The 19,831-nt window shown below is 41.1% G+C and overlaps 1 protein-coding gene across 4 annotated transcripts in view; it reads left to right on the top strand.

Moving 5' to 3' along the window:
- The first annotated feature begins 421 nt into the window (after positions 1-421).
- The window catches only part of LOC131232521 (uncharacterized), a 29,537-nt gene continuing 10,127 nt past the window's right edge, over positions 422-19,831 (top strand). For 2 of the 4 annotated variants that reach the window (XR_009164877.1, XM_058228811.1), the window contains exons 1-6: positions 426-835; positions 930-1,025; positions 3,636-3,723; positions 10,395-10,458; positions 10,634-10,703; positions 10,808-10,897. Coding sequence is in view for 3 of the 4 variants with exons in the window: in XM_058228811.1 (XP_058084794.1) it covers positions 725-835; positions 930-1,025; positions 3,636-3,723; positions 10,395-10,458; positions 10,634-10,703; positions 10,808-10,897 (519 nt within the window). In the remaining variant the exon portion in view is untranslated. Of the gene's footprint in view, positions 836-929; positions 1,026-3,635; positions 3,724-10,394; positions 10,459-10,633; positions 10,704-10,807; positions 10,898-19,831 lie in introns of all 4 variants that reach the window. The other 2 variants (XM_058228812.1, XM_058228813.1) reach the window with 2 other exon arrangements.

Here is a 19,831-nt window from a genome sequence, read left to right as displayed (position 1 = left end):
TTTATTATATATATACTGTTTATCAATTTTTGGAGAATATTTTAGAACATCAGCCAAAAAAAATTAATCCTATCGAATTCTCAAATGGACCAAACCAAAACTAGCAGCAGGGTAATGATTTCCGCGTTAAAAAATTCCTAAGCCTGCCATAAGGTTTATTTTCCATCCAATCTATTCATAATGTCAAAAATACTTGTATTGGGAGGAAAAACAAATTTCATATTGATCCGAGATTTCTGTGACCCCGTGAGAGTTTCAATGGTAGATGTTCAATCCCCTACGACGAGCTATTAAAACGGATGGACGGTTTGGATATAACACATAGCGCATGATTGGACCCACGTAACTTGCTGACGTCAATACATCGGCTATAAAGCTGGTGTGTGGTACACCAGCCAATCCGCCTTCCACTGGCTCGGTCCATCAGGAACAGCCGGCTGCCTCTCTTCATCTTCTTCAAACCCCTCTTTCGCGCAGCCCTCCGGAAAACAAAAAGCAGTAAAAACAAAAGGGCGAATTCACCTGAAGCGGGAGCTTGCCGGAAGGAATAGAGACAGTAGAGCTCGCCTGAATAGAGAGAGAGAGAGAGAGAGAGAGAGAGAGAGAGAGAGAGATTTGGGTAGCTGTCTGAGATTTGAATTTTAAGGCAGGCGGCTCCATGCTGTAATGAATTTTCATTCTGCTTTATTCTGTTTGAGAATTGAATTTTAAGGCAGGCGGCTCCATGTTTGCCCTTAGCTGCATCGAGCATAAGTTGCCTTTACCTCCTCATCTCCTTGGCCTTCCCCGCGAGCAGGCAGTCAAACAGGAGCTTGAAAGACTCTTCTTGGATAAGGTCTGCACATTTTCTTTTCTTAAAAATCTTGCTTTCTAATGTTACCAGCCCATCTAAGCAAAAGTTTTTTTTTTTTTTTTTTAATGGGGTCTAGGTTATCCCTAATTTGGGGCTTTGCATTTCTATCTATGACATCGAAAAGATCAATGGTGGCTTCATCGTCCCCGGAGAAGGCGCTGCGACCTATGAAGTATGTAAACCATCTTCCCTTTCTCCTACGTACCTATTGCTGTTGATAAAGGACTTGCTGGCGTTTGATGATCTCCTTTGTTCATTTGAATGCATTTTCTTTAACGTGGTTGTCTAGCAACATATGTATTTTGATTACAAAGCCATTTCTTTAAACTCTGATTTTGCATGTTAGTACAGTGAGAGTTTACTCATAGAGTACATTTACATCATCATCATCATCATCTAAGCCTTATCCCAATTAATTGGGGTCAGCTACATGAATCCTTTTTCGCCATTCTACTCTATCAAAGGCCATACTTTCAGATAGACCATAGGTCATAAAGTCTTTTATTGTTACCCCCATCAACATCACTTTGGGCCTTCACCTTGCCCTTTTAGAGCCTTCAACTTGTACCAACTCACTCCTAACTGGGTGTGGTTCTTGGTCTCCGTTGCACATGACCAAACCATCTAACTCTACTTTCCCTCATCTTATTACCTATTGGTGGTACTCCTAAGTTTCCTCGAATGCAGTCATTTCTAGTTCTATCCTTCATCTTCTTGCCACTCATCTATCTCAATATCCTCATTTTAGCTACACTCCTATGACCATGCTGTTCCTCAACTGTCCAACATTCTATCCCATAAAGCATGGCTAGTCTTATAGCTATCCCATAACATTTCCCTTTCAGTTTGAGTGGTACACAATACGATCACATAAAACTCCAAAGGCACATCTCCATTTCTTCCATCCAGCTTGAATTCTATGGGCATCATCCTTCTCAATCTCTTAATGCATGAGTAATTGATCCACAGTATTGAAAGTGGTCATTTTGGAAAAATTCTTGATCAACAATCTTAACTAGTTCCTCATTTTCACTCCTATTGTTACTAAAATTGCACTTCATATACTTTTTTTTAGTTGACTAATTTTAAATCCTTCAGATTCTAGAACATCCTCACTAAATCTAGCTTTGTGTTTATGCCCTCCCTCGTTTGGCCCATCAAAACTATGCCATCTACAAACAATATACACCATATCATCTCTTCTTGCATCCTTTCAAAGAAATGGATCTCTTCTTGCAATGATGGAGTATATTTACATCTATACTTTATATAACATGAGCATCTTTTGGACATTTTTGCCCTTGCAATTAGTCGGGAGAGAAAAAGCTTCAGTTTTTCTCTTTCATGTAGCCACACAGAAAGCGTGTAGCATCAGGGAGCCTATGTGATGAAGACTTCGTGGAGCCACTGTGATGAATATGCAACATCCACACCGTACATTTGTTATGCTGGCTCATGTTAGGGATGTAGGACCCAAAAATAAGGCAGATCTAAAGCTTGAGTGAGTCCCAACGTAGGAAAAGTGGGTATGGGTCGCCCATTGTTGAAACCCTTCTCTCTCTATCTCTCTCTCCATGTGTAGCCTGATGCATGTCTCAGTATCTATCTGGTTTTTTTCCCTAACCTACTCTCTACATGTGCATTGCATGTGCCATAACTCCTAGTAGTTAAGAATTTGATTAGTTGGTTGTGTTACTGATCTAATTTCTCGCCAGTAGAATATTATTTTTGAAATGTCTTTGTTTCTTTGAGAGGATGCTCGGGTCTGGGTAGTTGGGACTGATGATGTATCATTTTTAGGGTGGGTTCAAATCCATAGGCTACTGATGATATGTTAGAACTTGCTGTGTTTATGATATGAGACTATTGCTTGATTGTAAGGAAAGGAGGTGATGTTGGGAGACATGGTTTGAACCTTGAAGGGGTTTGGGATTGGGTGTACTGCTTGATATCCTTACGATATGAAGAGAATGAGTTGTTAGTAGGGCTCTACTTTTCGATAGATGGAGCATAAGAAGAGATGTTGTCTACCTCCAAAACGATTGGTAAGAAGGCTGTGGACCACATCAACCAACCTTGTTTCTCTAGAACTTAACCCTCAAAACATTAGAGATCTTGTAGAATCTAGCCATGTTGTCATTGATGATAGCTCATTGACCCCTTCCATAAGTAAAATTTAAAAAAATTGAACATTGACCTTAAATGGATGAAATATTTACAATTTGGAAGCTATAGTTAATTAATATGATTTCATGTTTTCCTGATCTCTTTAATTATTCCAATGAAATATGCATGGATAATACCAACAACTTCAGCTTCTTTCACTTGTCTTGAGAGCAACTTTATACTTATTTGGATGTATATCAATATGAGGAATGTGAGGCATGCACATCCACCCATGAAAGCTTTGGGGAAGGACTGCTTGTCCCGCCCCCAAAATGTGGTTGGCAGTATGTGTCCCTCTTTCCATCTGCATTGGGCCTGCCAAATGGAGAAGCTGTTGTAATTCCATAACAATGGACAGTCTGTTGCATTTTTACAACATTTTGTGGGACATCTAAGTAAAGGTGGTAACTTCCAGGAGTTTCAAAGTGTTTTTTTTTTTTTTTTTTCTAAAAGAGAGGCTTTGTTCAAGTGTAAGTTAAAAAATGTTTTGTTCGGCCTGAAGTAAGCTTTTATCTTCTCAAAACTTTCTTTTTCAAGTTTACTCTCGTTCTCTCCCCCTCTCTCTCTGCTTTATGTTTGTTGGTGTAACTCATTGAATGTCATGGTCTTTTGGCAGGTGACTTTTAGATTGGTTATGTTTCGCCCATTTGTTGGAGAGGTTCTCACGGGAAAGATTGAAAAGTCTGGTGCTTATGGTTTGCGTTGTATGTTGTGCAAATGTTTTTCCACTTATGACTACCATGATACTTTTTTGCTCATCAACAAAACATTTGGAGCTTGTTTTGGTTTTGTCGTCCTGCTCTTTGATTGAACAATGCACATAATATTATTCTTTTCTTGTTCTAGGCATGGGCAAAATTTTTCTTTATGTTTGGTGAGCCGTTCATTAGTGCCAAAGTGTCTTTTTTCTTTGTGCTTTGTATGCGTACCCATCTTATAACGGAATGAGGGTTCTCCCATACTTGATGATGTTCTAGAGTACAAATCCATAGCAAGGTATTCCATAACGGTAATGGTGGCCGTAATGGCCACCACCGTTACCATTATGATACGGGCTGTGATGGTTACAGCCACTATGGGCTTAAATTTTTTTTTTTTTTTTAATTTTTATTTTCGCCCTGTAACGGCTTGTAACGCCTGTTTTGGGTCGTAACGCATAACAATCACCATTGTTGCTGTTACATTACGGCCATTATGGAAATGTTTTGGCATACCTTTATCCATAGTGAGAAATGGGTTATTCTAAGGTTCTTTTGCAGCCTTATGTTATTGTTTATTTCATCTTTCTCCAGGTGTGTACCCTTTGTTTTATCCTGGGGATTCTGAGATTGCACCCTCTATGAATGTTAAACTCTACTCATGTGGGCATAAACACATTGTTGAACTATATGTGATCCCTCTCAAGAGTATTGAGTGATATTTTGTATAATGTATTGTCAGTTGCGCCATAACTTTGATTCTTTTCCTTTTGTTTTGTGTGTTAATAATTGATGAGGACATTAGAGCACTAGTTAGAGTATATACTAGATGAGGAGAGCTCCCATTTCTTTTTGGCTAGGTGATGTATACATGGGTCCCATGGGTCCAATTCAAGTGCCTAGCCTGTTGAAGAAACCACATGCATGATTGTGCATCTTTGAAGGCCCCACATTGGGAAGATGCATGTGGGCTACCTAGTTGGACCATTTCGACCATTAGATCATCGTCATTGGACATATTGATCGTGGGCCACGAAATAGTTTAGTTTATTTAGTTGTTTATATGTTTGTTATTTTTAGTTTAGCTTATATTTTTGCTGAGTTTAGGAAGTTAGGAACAAATTTTATTTTATCGAGTGTTTTTATGTGAAATTTTTTTAGTTGGACCATTGTCATTGTTGAGTTTTGGAACAATTCGAGTGCCTAGCCCGTTTAAGAAACCACATGCATGATTGTGCATCTTTGAAGGCCCCACATTGGGAAGATGCATGCGGGTGACTTAGTTAGACCATTCCGACCGTTAGATCATCTTCATTGGACATATTGATCATGGGCCATGAAATAGTTTAGTTTATTTAGTGGTTTATATGTTTGTTATTTTTGGTTTAGGTTATATTTTTGCTGAGTTTAGGAAGTTAGGAACAAATTTTATTTTATTGAGTGTTTTTATGTGAATTTTTTTATTTGAGAACGTCTTTTTATAAAAAGCCTTCCCTGAGACTATATACGGGTTGGATGTCCCCACTCTAGCCATTATTGGATATGAAATAAAAAAATCCTCTCTCTTTGTTTTGTGATGAAGTAAAACTTCTTTTGATTGGAGCAATTTGGTGTGATGCCATGGAGTGATTCCTAGTTATCCTTTATTTCTTCTCTTTTCTCTCTCTTTCTCTCCCCCGTTTATTTTTTATTTTTTATTTCTCATCAACCAACAATCTCTACATCTATCATTGTTCTTCTTTCTCCCAAACTATGCACCCGTAACCTAACCTATCCCAAACTCCCGTCCAACCCACCTCCACTGACCGTACACCCGTACGACCATACCATGCCATACCCATCTGTCCGTACAACCGTATGGATAGAGGCTGTCCGTATGGTTAGCCTTCCATTCCTTTCATCATTTGTTTACACTATTCAAACCATAATCTATAAAATCTAAAATCCCAAACCTAGTTTCCTATAACCCTTAAATCCCTAAAACCCTAACCCCAAATCCCTAAAACCACAAACCCTAATTTCCAAATCCAAAATCCCCAAATCCCCAAACGTTATATTCCCCAAATATGAAAAGCTGAACCTATTTTACAATTCCTTAAACCTCCAAATCAGCCCTAGCCTATCAACCCTAACAAGGACTAAGTACTTCCTTTGAATGATGATCAGTACCTATGCTAGATGGAAGTCCTACCTTCCATAGGTCCTATCCAATCACATTTTATAAGATTTAACTGACGGGTTGTGATTCAGTTTGGAATCTGAGCATAGTTAAATACTTGAATTCATTAAGCTTGTGATTGATTAACATTATTTTGTTCTTTAAATTGTTCTAGTTAATCTAATTTGTTGATAATCTCATTGCATCATTCTAGGCTAGGCCATCTGTCCTGCATCAATAAGGACTTTTTTACTACATCTAGTGTGATCCATGAGACATCATCCTTATAGTGTATTTTGTTTTGGACCTCGATGCAAGCACTCCTACCATGCTTTTTGTTGTTGTCGTCGTTGTCGTTGTTATGGTTGTTTTCCTTTTTTGGGCAATCTATGTGCTACTTTTCTTGATGATTGAAGCTTTCTCTTCTATTTGTGTTTTTCTTTTTTTATTGCTACCTTTCCATTTTCTTTCCTTTTTAGCAATTGTATTGTTCTAGGGTGGTTATTTCTATGATGTTTGTCATGTTCTTGCTACCACAATTCTTCTTGTAATAATAATAATGATGATGATGATTGTGGTGGTTGTTCATCATCATCATTCTTGTCAAAGATATTTGGTGCTGGTTTCTTGCATCTCATTTACTAATCAATCCTATCAAAGGGCCTTCAAACCCTAATCAATGTTCCCCTTGTTACTAGAGCCATCTCCTGGGTTTGTTGCACATGTCCAAACCATCTCAATTTGCTCTCCATTATTTTATCTCTTATTAGAACTACTCCTAATCCTAGGTTTCCTTAGATGACCCTATTCTGGATTTTATCCTTCTTAGTCTTCCCACACATCCATCTCAACATCCTCATCTCTACAACACTTGGTCTTTGAAGCCATTACCATCTAGCTGAACAACATACTGCCCCTTACAACATAGATGGTTGTGTCATAAAAATTTCCCCGAAGTTTCAAACTTTAGTGGCGCTTCACTATTGCATCCACCCAACTATGGTTACGTTGAAAATGTCCTTATCAATCTCTCCATCCTTTTTAAGTATGATAATAGTCGTAATAATGATGGTGACAATAACAATATTATATTATTTTTATTATTATGCTATAGTGCTACCTATCATTTGTTTTTCTTTATGTAGCCTTCTCTGTCGCATCAATCTGTCACACCTTTACCTAAAAAAAATCATTCTGCCACACCTCTTGCCCTAGGCTGAATCATTCCCACTTTTCTTTGCTTCTATTGAACCGGCTGCATTGCTAAGTTTGACTTATTGATACTGTATACTGTAATTTTCATCTTATACAATTGCTTAGGACCTGTTTTTATGACCATTGGTCCATCGCTCTAATGCATTTTTTACCTTAGTGTCAGAGCATGCTTATGGCGTGTCCTAGAAACACCCTAGAGGATTTTGCGTGGATATGTTGTATGTAGATGGGGTGTCTAATTATCAAAATATGAAAAATTGAGTGTATCTTGCTAAAATACGGTCAATTGTATGGGTAAGGGTTGACCATGGGATTAATTCGTACCTTATGCATATAATAGTTTGCACATGCAAGTCCGGTTAGTGGCGGGTCTAACAGAGCTAGGTGCCTAAAATGGGACCAGACAGACCTACACAAGGCTAGAACAAGCTTTGCAATGCCCAAGTACAAACATGAACTGTGAAGCAAAAGGTCCAGTTCAATGAATAACTAGCTATCCAATGTGGTACTAAGCAGCATCGGTATGGGCCTGAAGTAGCATCTGGATGGCCCAAACAGAGCCAAGGTGTGCCTAGGAAACATTGGGATGGGTCCAAGCAGTGCGACATGCCTAGGCAGCACTGGGAGGAGCCCAAGTAGCATCCATACAAAGCTTCGACTTGCTTTGAGCAATCTAATTTTTTCAAAGTGATAGCATCGGTGGCACGATGTGACCAATTAAGGCCGGGAGGGCATTGTCCATGGATGGGAAAAGATGAGTCGCACATACTGAGAGGCCAACCGGTCGGCCCACGCCAAGGACTTGTGGCTTTTACTTGTTAAATCAATCCACCTATATAAATATGAGAAGACTGCTATTTATGTAGTCAATTAACTATACTAATTGCGTCCTATGTGATGATCGTGTATTAATTAAGATATTATCTTACCTTTACATGCCATATGCCATGGAGAAGGTGCTGTAGTTGGTTCTGAGACCGTAGTGGTTTGAACATGTACCTTTCCGCAAGTAGAGCCTGGAAGGATAGAGTTGTTGGACCTACTGTAAGCTTCCATTGAGGGAGATCTATGACTATATTCAAGATCTAGCAAAGTCCTGTAAATAGATGGGACCCACAGGTTAATCTATATCAAACTGGACAATGCTTCCAAACCTTGCCTTGATCTCTCTAGAGACCTAATGTCTATGGGGAATAAGTGTTAAAGCTGCAGGTCCCTGAACTAGCATGTGAAATGTCACAAGTGGGTGATAAGTTGTGAAATTTGTGGATGCCTGTCGTTGAAAATGCCACACATAATATTGATGGGGACATCACGCGCGCACGCGCACTCACGTCGCCCCCCCCTACGCATGTACGCTAGAAGGAGGGCCCCACCGTCGATCTGGATCAATGACGACGTCCAGGGAGGGCCTCCTAGCTAGAAGACGAAGTTTTGATTCAAAAGGGTGGGCCCGTTAGTCAAGAAAAGCCCATCATGAGATCTCATGATCGTGGCCCACTAGTCAGATTGATTTCATATTTTAGGTTTTGCTTATTAATGTTATTTAGAACATCATGGATGCTTCAGATTTCTATGATTAGTTTTTATTTTGGTTTACTTCATTGCCAAGTAATAGGTTGTGCACATGGCGCGAGTTTTGGGGTATATGGTTTTCTTATAAATAGGCACCCCTTGTAGCTTTTTTTCATTCATTGAAGAATAATAAAAATTCTGCGTTTTCCTACTCTCTGAGTTGTGAAGCCTAATTGGGTGTGAAGCCCTCCCTTCATCGAAGGGTTAACTACCATGGTGCGAAGCCACATCTATCCCGATTCGTTCCCATCCATCGCCATCTCTATTACCCATTTTCTACTATCTCTTCTTCTCATCTCACCCCATCATCTACACTTCCAATCAATCATCTATTGCAGCAATTCTCCTCCCCACAGCAGAATTTCAGAATCTGGCCCTACAGGAGGGCTGAAACTTCGGTGGAGCACCACGCACAAACCGTACATCGGATCGAAATGAGATTTGGGGGTTTTGGAGTCCATCCCTGGCTGACCAGGGCCAAGGTGGCTTTTTTCTGAATAGTGGGCCCCACACACGTGCGGCTGAGATCACACGTATGTGCGTCTGGGCCATTGTTGTTTTCCACGCGTGCGGTACTTCTTTGATGTGTCTCTCTCCTCTCTTTCACTTCGCTTTCACCCAAAATCCCTAAACCTAACCCTAAATTACTCAAATCTCCAATTTTATGCCCCCTTTTCTTATCCTAGGGTTCCTTGATTTGAAATTGGTGAATCCCTTGGATTAGGGACTGATTACTACGCATGTGTGGATGATTGTTTCTTATCTTTAAGTATCGTTTGGTTTATAATTTTTATTGATCCAGCCCTATCATGTGTAGGCCTGGACCCACATAGATTCCCTTTAATTGAATGCTTGGACTTTCATGTGGGATATGGAATTTGTGTAATTGTTTCTGAACTAACGTGATCTTAAGCCTGAAATCTCGCATATCATATTTAATTTTCATGTCCTGCATCAAATTCACTTGCTTCCCTTCTAAAAAATCCTCCCATATCAGCTGTGTGGGAAGCTAGAAATGAAATCAATTTCCACAGATTGTTTTTTCCGTTGTTGTATTATAAAAAGTAGCTGTGGCAATAGACTGTCACTATTGCGCTTTCTTGCGGACAATGAGTGAATTGATTTCTTCCCCAAAAGCTAATCTATGGGCATTTCCACGGTAACGAGAGATGCCTCTCACTGTTGACCCTTTACCATGGAAATGGAGCATGCAAAACAAAGAGTGGATACACACACACACACACACACACACACACGTTCCGCATTGTGATATTTCCACAGGAGGTTTTCCATATCTGCATTTTTGGATTCTTCCTATCCAAACACCCCCAGGGAAACAGGCAATTCCCTAACCCCATAGTTGAGAAGTAAGGACCTAGTTAACCATCTGTTTTGTAACGAAGGTTTGGTTCTATCTTTGACCTGTAAGTTTGTAATGATTGGGCTTCACTGTCACACTTGAGGGCTCTGTTTCCTTATTTCTTGCAAGGCATGGTTTTCCGCTATGGAATTTATTTGAGGCCATCTAATATTAAGATCAATGTTTTCAACTCTAAATGAAAACAAATTCATGTTGAGATTCATCTTGATGACGTAAAACATTTCTTATGTCTATTGATTTTGCAGGTTCATATTCTGTTTGCTGGTTTAGTTATCATGAACACTTCAGCTATAAATTACTTCATTTTGTATCTGTATGTACAAACTGATGTTGAACTTGTCATTGCAGTGTCTGTTGGGTTTTTTAATGACATTTTTGTACCCGTCCATCTTCTGAGACAGCCATACAGGATGTAAGAACCCTTGCTTTTACTGATAACTATTTATGTGATTGTTTGATGTTACATGATCTTGCGGGAAGATTGTTATTTAAGACTGCTCTGTGACGATTCTTCATATATATATATATATAATTTTTTTTTTCTTTTTTTCATAACGTCACTCTCAAATCTTTTTTGAGCACTATAGGGAGGAAAGTGGCATATGGGTTTGGGAGTATGATGAACAAGGAGAGTTATTTTTAGATCTAGACGAGGAGGTGTGTCTTGTAATCTCATGATCTTTAAATTACACTTTAACTAAATCTGGTGCATGATTCCTTTTGAAATTCGTGCATGCTAACTTTTGTGATTCAACTTGCAGATTCGTTTCCGTGTACAGAGTGTTAAGTATCCTCCAATCCCGGTTGAGCGAGGCAAAGATGCAGAGCCATTTGCTCCTATGGAGATTACCGTAAGTTCTGCATACTTTATCTGATGGAATCCTGTCTAGCAGCATTAACTCTTCTTGTTTTCCTGATCGATGAACTTCTATTGAGTCAAATGTTTCCAATACCAATCTTTAACATACTTGGGGTTATCTTGTGGCAAAGTTGGATCACTCTTTCTGTCACCCATGAAAAACTCTGTAACATCCTTTGTAGATGGGGTGCATGCCTTTCACATGCTGTCTTTATTGATTGTTCGGGATAATATATGATGCTTGATCCAAAGGAACAACATTTTCCATTTGACCCAATAATTGCACAGCTGGGGCCTGCCTTTTGGTAATCTAAACCATTCATCTGTTGGACCTGATCATGTGGCAGATGTGCCCAAATATCCCTCTGATCAGAGGCTTCTAGCCATCCAATTGGTTGTTTGCAAATGCACAGTGCCAATGGCCCACATTTAGAGGGGCTATTGAATGGTTTAGGATCATCCAATACGGTGATGCCTGGGGCTTCCCTCATCCATGATGGGGCACACCATACGAATGGTTTGGATAACCAGAAGTTAGGTCCCACGTGTACATTTTGTTTGGCTGACTAAATAGCCTGATGGACGATTGCCTATTTCCTCGAAATTTATACATTGGAAACATAGAGGTAGGGCTACTTGTGGGGTCATTCATGAGCTCTCGCCTTCTTAGTGTATGTTAAAATGATGATTGGAGTAATGCGATATCTTTTTTTTTATTTTTTTGAGAATCAACAACGAATTCATTAAAGAGGAAAGATACAAAGAGGGGAACAACCCGCTGAGATAGCGAACCGATTGCCCTCCAGATAGAAACAGATTACAACCCTTTAAATTTACCGCAGTACAAGCCCATTCAATAATATACTGATGCACTCTTTTGACTCTGGATCCCACCGGATTGGAAACATCTCCCATTTCTTTCTTCCCACACTGCCCACCACACAACTAAAAGGGCTGTTCTCTAGACCGTAAATCTTTGCTTACCTAGGATAACACCATGCCAGGCTTTAAGCAGACGATCCGTCGAATTAGGAAAGGACCAAGAGACGGCAAAAGAGGATAGGATTGCTGACCAAACCTGATTAAAAAAGGGGCAATGAATGAAGAGATGTCCACCGATTCTTCATTAGCCATGCAACAAAGACAAATATTAGTAATTATCATTCCCCTTTTCCTCAGATTATCGACTATTAAAGCCTTCCTCTTACCAACCAACCAACCGAAAACCGCAATCTTTGGAGGGACTTTATATTTCCACACTTTATCTGTCATGGTCTCCATTGTGACATCTGCTTTCCTGTCAGTGCAATAATACAAGGACTTCACCGAAAAGATTCCATTTTTATCGGGTCTCCAAACGAGCCTATTTGCACGTTGCTGATCTGGTTTGCCATTGCAGATGCGCCCGAGTAAGGCAGTAAATTCTCCGATTTCCTAGTCATAAAGATTCCTTCTGCAGGGAGGGTTCCATACGATATCATTCCCGAGGATGGAATAGCAATCAACGACCGATATGGATCTATTTGGGGCCAAACGATAGATACTCGGAAATTCCTCTTTTAAGGCGACTGCTCCCACCCAAATATCTTCCCAAAAGCGAGTATTGTCACCTATTCCTATGGAATGTCTGATACCCATGTGGACTTCCTTCTGAATAGATAACACGCCTCTCCACAATGCTGATGCTCTATAGATTGAAGAATCCTTGGTCCACCAACCACCCGCCGAATGACCATATTTGCATTTAATCAGAGTATTCCATAGAGTCCCATCTTTAGTTCTGAATCTCCAAAACCACCTGCTAAAAGGGCCCGCTTCATATTTTTAAGATCTCTAACTCCTGCACCGCCTTCTTGAATATGCTGACACACCTCCTTCCAGTCAACCAAATGAAATTTCTTCTTTTCCTCCTTCCCATGCCAAAGAAAATCTCGTCTTAATCTTTCCAGAGTTGCCAGAATCGTAGTCGGACATTTGAACAGGGACATGAAGTATAGGGGCAAATTTGATAGTGCTGCTTTAATCAGAGTGAGGCGACCTCCCAAGGATAAATATCTGCATTTCCATCTGGCTAAGTATGTTTCAAATCTATCTATGACTTTATCCCATAAAACCTTTGGGGGTTTACCCACTCAGTGGAAGGTCGACAAAAGTTGTTGGAAAGCTTCCCATTGAACAGTCAAAGAAATCAACAAAGATTCTTGATTCTTGTTTTTGCTTCATCCATGTTGACGGCAAACATCTTCGACTTATTCAAATTAACTTTGAGACCCGAGACTGCTTCGGAACAGCAAATAGGAGTACAAAGATTACTAACTTTATCCAGGTCTGCTTCACAGAATAGAAGAGTGTCGTCTGCGAACTGGATATGAGATATGAAAGAGTCCATTCCTTTAACCTTGAATCCGCTGATGGTGCCTTCGAACTGACCTTTACTTTGGAGAGGGCCTCCCCCACTATAAGGAATAGAAATGGAGATAGCGGATCACCCTGACGCAAGCCCCTAGAACTTTTGAAGAAACCTTTAGGAGATCCGTTGATTAAAATCGAGAAGAACACCGATCTGACGCATTCCCTCATCCATGTTTGCCGTTTGACCTCGAAGCCCATCTAGTGCAACATATATTGAAGGAAATTCTAGTTGACATGGTCGTATGCCTTCTCTAAATCAACCTTGCATAAAAGGCCCTTGGATGCAGATTTATGGCTAGATCCAAACATTCGTAGGCAATCAGGGCACTATTGATAATTTGTCTTCTCGTAATGAACGCACTTATGAGATATAATCTTACCCAATAGCCCTCTCAACCGAGATGCCAAGACTTTAGCCAAAATCTTACAGGGTCCACCGATTTGACTGATTGGTCTGAAATCCTGCAAGGAATCTGCTCCCGAGATTTTAGGAATAAGCACAACGAAAGACGCCCCAAGCGCTTTGGATATACGACCTCTTTCGTGGAATTCAATGAAAAATTCCACAACATCTCCCTGAAGAACATCCCAAAAAGTTTGAAAGAAAGAAATCGGAATGCCATCTGGCCCGGGGGCCTTATCTCCTCCCAAAGCTTGCAGCGCATCTTTAACTTCTTCAGGTGTAAATTGAGATTCAAGAGCCCTGACTTCCATGTGTGGGAGACGATCAAAATGGAGATGATCCAGCTTAGGCCTATGCCATCCTTCTTCCTAAAGGAGATTACTAAAATAACTAATGGCCTCTTCGAAAATGTGTTGTTTATCCTCTGTTCGAACCCCATTCACTACCAAGCTGCTGATCTTGGTAACTCTTGCTCGTGCGCTGGCAATACTATGGAAATATTTTGTATTTTTATCACCTTCTTTTATCTATTTGCTTTGAGATTTCTGCGTCCAAGAGATTTCATCTTTAATCACCCTGGCTGAATAGTCTTGGACTAACTGAACTCTTCTGGACCAACTTTCACTGACCATCGGATCTTCTTTAGCTAATGAATCAATCGACTGCAGTTCGGTAAGAATTGCATCTGTTTCTAGCTCCCTTTTACAAAGTTCAACCTTTTTCTACCCATTTATGTTCTCCTTTAGAAGATTCAGCTTTTTTACATAATCTGTACCCCGCATAGCCATGAACTCTGAAACCTAACCACCAATCTTTGATTAGCTGCTGAAATCCTTCTATCTTCAGCCACGAAATATCAAATCTGAACGGCTTTGGCCCTCCATTATCCTCGTCGATTGAAAGGATCAGAGGCAAAGTGTTCTATAATGGTAACGGTGGATGTAACAACCACCACTGTTACCTTTACGATATGGGTCGTGACGGCTGTTATGGCCCCCCTAACGGTTGTTACAGTCTCTTTCTCTCTCTCTCTCTCTATTGAAAAAAATCCGAAAAACATGTATCTGCCTCGTAATGTTGATTAATAAGTATGGAAAACCTGTATCTGCCCCATAACAGACAATTATAGGGTTGTTATGGCCTTTATAGGGGACGTAACGTGCCGTTAACAACAATTACAAGTCATTTTTTTTTTTCCATAACCGCTATTGCGGCCGTTACAACCCGGTAACGTGTAGCGGTTGCCACAGTTACCTTTACGTAACGGCTTTTACAGCCCCGTAACGGCCTTTACGGTACACCATGATCAGAGGGCTGTGATCAGACATGGGTCTTGGAAGGAGAGATTGCGAAAGAAGAGGGAACACTTAGAGCCAATCATCCGACACCAGGAATCTATCCAACCTAGCAAGCGTCGGATTTGCTCGCTCATTTGACCAGGTAAATTTGGATCCAATCAGAGGGAGATCCACCAGTTCCTGATCATCTATCCAATGAGAGAAGGAGCGCATCGCTGAGGTGACTTTACCTCCATTGGATTTGTCGTTTGCATATTGCGTTATGTTGAAATCTCCTCCAATGCACCAAGGACCGCTGAAAATCTGCCTAGCTGCATTCAGTTCTTCCCAACAAACTTTTCTTCTATCTTCTTGGTTAGGACCATACATAGAGGTAATGAGACAACTGAAATTAGAGCATACCTCTTTGAGGACGACCGAAATTGAGTAGTCTCCGGACCAACTAAGCACCGACCAAAGGGACGATTTCCACGCTAACAGAATACCGCCCGCACTTCCTGTCACAATTGAGGACGACCGAAATTGAGTAGACTCCGGACCAACTAAGCACCATAGACCAAAGTGACGAATTCCACGCTAACAGAATACTGCCCGCACTTCCTGTCGCATTCAACGTCACCTACTTCGCATCTTCTTCCTTCCAAAACGATCCCATTAGCTTATTGTTAAAATTCTGAACCTTAGTTTCCTGAAAATAGATTATGTCTACCTTGCTTCTACCACTGATATCTTTTATAAGGCTTCTCTTCTGCTTGAACCCCACCTCTCTAACATTCCACGAAAAGATTCTCATCTTGGAAATTGATCTACCCTGCCTACCTCCTCTGGCACTTCCCGATATAGTTCCGCAGGGAGAATTGGGACTGGATTGAAGGCTCTGTAGTTCCCTATTGCTGCCTGACTTGGATGAAAGATTCCTGGGTGATTTAGACCCTATCAAGGGACGACCACGAGACTTGATGCAATGGAATAGGGCAATAAAGTCTTCAGGATGGTCGCCGAACGATAAACCTATGGACTTGCTGACATGGCCCATGGCATCCCTGATCCATCTCTTCTTCTGAATAGTGTAGACTAGCTTTGCCCTATGAACTGTGATTTCCTTTTTTGACGATTGATCCTCCCCCATAGCTTCTGAAAAACTCCCCACCCTAATCTAAAGAGGCTCCGCTTCAATGATTCGTTCCCCGGCTTCTTCCTGAAATAGAGCTATTAGCGTTGTATCTGACATGATATTAGATTGGGACACGGAACGGGGCAAATAGCAAATAGGGGAATTGGCATAATCCGAGGATGACGATTGAGAGTCTCTGTTGGATTTGTAAGGATCTCCACGTTCCAACGCAAGGGAGGGAGCTACGGACTGAGAAGGGGAACATGGCAATCGACTGGATTCAATTCCCGGAGGGTGCTTTTCAATCGCTGGCAGAGGACCAACCCATGGATTACGAAGATGAAATGGGAGAGGGGGCTCCCCATGATGGGACTCGGACGCTGCATAAGGAACTTCCGAATCTAAGTCCCTGGGAACAATACGTCGTTCGGAGATAGGCTCTGCCCCGCAACGAAAGGTTTAGATTTAAAGAGGACTGGTTCAATGGGTTCAAAGCACCTGACAGGGACCTGAAAGTATAACCGAGGTAGCTTTTCATCACCCGAGCCTCCCGATGTTCACCACCTGTAGCGTCGAGGCTATTTCAATTGACGAGTGTCCCAGGGACCTGACAGAGGTCTCGATCCCTCGAATCGAGTGAATTGAGGTTGACACGAGGAACCGTCTCCATCGTCCATTGATTCGAGGCCGGAAAGGATCCTCCCACTGCAGGTTGACACGTAACACCCGCTGGAGTAGCTTTGGCGTGAAACTGGCCATCCTGACCATCCCTATTTGCGCCATCCACGTTGCTGCTACTATCGGTTAGATGAAGACACTTGTTACTCGAAAAGTTCGGTGGTCCTGCGATGTACGAATTCGGCAACTCACTCTGAAAAGAGGAACCTACGGGGCACCGAAGGCATGCACCTTCTTCCACCTCCTTGGCTTTCCTGGATTCTGATGGCAGGGATTCCAACTCTCTAGACCTTTTTTTTTTTTTTTTCACACATGCACCCGCCACACACCCACACACGCCATTGTGGAATTTCACCACCTATAGGTTTTGAACCCAAGACCTGGAGTTGAAACTCCTCAGAGTCTACCACTTGGGCAAGGACTGGAACCCAAGCTCTCTAGACCTCCAAAGGTCACCCCATCTCAGGATGGGATAATTTTTGGCGTCCTGTTGGATTGGCAGGAACACCTTCCTGTCGTTAGCCAAAACTTGGATGTAAGGCGGCAACGACTCGCCTTTCCTCCTACGAACCCTGACTCTAATGACTCCCATCTCCTCTCCCAGCTTCGTTTTGGGATCCAACTCGATGAAGTTTCCCAGTCGGGATGCGACAGAGAGGAAAAATTCTTCTTACCATACTTCCAATGGAACTGACCAAACCAATATCCAAACATCTTCATACCCAAACATCGAGAACTCTTCCCACCTCTGTATACTGGTTACCGGACCATCTTTATCCAACGCACCTGCGATGATTAGAAGATCAATATTAAAGCTTGGACTCATCTTTATCCAGAGCTCATTGAAACCATTGGGTTTGATTGTGTAACACTTCGCTGGAGTCTCGTAGCATTCATCTAACCAATGCCTAACTTGTGCTATTGAAGCTCCATTTTTGGTGATAGCCACCACTGAATCCCGCAGAGCGCTTTTGAATCGATCAAATGATACTTGGTTTATGTGAACACACCTAACATCACCTTTTTCTACCTTCACTTCTTCTCTAACCGTCTCCTTATGACTATTATCATCACTGTTTGGACCGTCTTCTTGTGGAGTATATGTCCCTTTTGTGTTGAGAAGCACCTCCTTAAAGGAAGATGTTCCCTGCTGATACGTTCTCCTTATATAAGAACATCTTTGTGGCGCATGGATTGGTTTCGGCTTGTGTGTTCCTCCTGGTTTAACCTTGAGTTTCGGTCCAAACCTCGCCCTCTGGACCAACATTCTAACACCCCCAAAACTCTCGCCATTGAGAGTTTGAATCGCCCTATGTAGCTCTCTCTCTGAGCTCATTCTTACCAACACAAAACCCCTGTAGGAACCATTAATCTTGTTTTTAGGCAGCACCATGTCCATCACTGCTCCAGCCCTACCAAATACTCTGGAAAAGTTTACGGGTAGCCACCCTTCTGGGAAACCCTTGACAAATAGTGTTGGGTAGCTGGCCACATCTCTCTTATTCTTCCTGAATAGTGTGTCTTCCCTATGCTTCTTCGATATGGAGACCCAATCTCTTCCCTCCTCTCGCTGATCGGAGTGTACGATCTCATCTTTCTTCGCAGCTGCAGCACCTCTGAATCTAGCTTCTTCTGTCACCTCTGTTACAAACATACCATGCTTTCCTATCGACTCTGCTTCCGCCTCCACTGCGCTCATCTATCTCCACCTCTATCTTGATGCAAGGTTTCTTGGATCACACGTTGCTCTAGTACGTACTTCCTCCAGTGTGGGGTACTCTAGGGCTAGGATCATGTGGTCGTTGCAGTAAACAGCATAAAGTATTCGCAATATAGTTATTAGTTTATATATGAAATGATGAATGTTGTTATTATAAATGATGCATCTATAGTATATATTGTATATGCTTAATATTGTGTTCAACAAAAGTATAAACCTCTATATTCTAAAACAATAATTTAAATTACGTCTTAATAAAAAATAAGAATATGGAACTATAATTTTGAGTCGTTAAAAAGTGTCCAGGATCTCGGATGACCCATAATCCGGATCTGCAATTCTTGAGCAGAAAATGTAGGGTGTTGGCAATTTAGGTGGTGCTGTCTTGATTCTTTCAAGTAGATTATGCTCGTAGAGATGCCACAACAATTGCATGTGAGGACAGATTCAAGGTGCATGGCATATCAATAAAAAAAGGTGTAACACACATGCATGTGAGATCTGCGCTAGTCATATGGTTGGGTTGATTGGCATCATTACTTAGCCCATAAGCCAGGCCAATCGACTCGTCAGGTGGTCTAGACTCGTATAAGGAAATAAACGTTCACGTGTGGCCCAACAAGCCTGGATTTTGGGAAGGGGCATGTTCGCATAGAACCTTTCCTGGTTCATGGCCCGTATATTGCACAAATGTTGCATGTTCATGTCTTTAATCTCTCCTCAAGCTAATCACTTTAGCACATCTCATGTTCTTATCCTCCCAACTGCTCTTACTTTATATTATTGAGCCAATTGATTCAAAGTTCAGCTGCTAATGACCTTGTAAGCAGGAGTGAACACATTGGTTTGCAACTGTAAATGTGGGTGCACAAAAGGAATACTTGAGTTTGTGCAGTAAATTAAAATAAGTCAATGATACATGTTACAAGAAAAAAAATTTGATTTTAAGGTTGTCTTCATGTAAATCTCGTCATGCTAATTGCACCTTTTAAAAAAAAATGGATGATCACGAACTTCTATTATAAACATTCATGTTTCAGAGCTTGGCAAGAGACTAGAAACAAGGAAATTTTTTAACAATATAGAAATGCCAAAAAGATTGCTAAGGTAAGGGATATTAAACTTAAGGCTTATAATGATGTTTACAATAGATTTGGAACAAGAGAAGGTGAGAAAGATGTCTTCAAACTTACAAAAATGAGAGAGAGGAAGGGTAAGGACCTAGATCATGTTAGATGCATTAAGACTTAAGGGATAAGTATAACCAGAGGTTACTAGTATAGGAAATGAGATAATAAAAG

This window comes from Magnolia sinica, chromosome 18, assembly GCF_029962835.1.
Source record: "Magnolia sinica isolate HGM2019 chromosome 18, MsV1, whole genome shotgun sequence".
Classification (NCBI taxonomy): domain Eukaryota; kingdom Viridiplantae; phylum Streptophyta; class Magnoliopsida; order Magnoliales; family Magnoliaceae; genus Magnolia; species Magnolia sinica.
The sequence above is the reverse complement of the archived record's forward strand: the minus strand, read 5'-3'. Positions and strand labels throughout refer to the sequence as shown.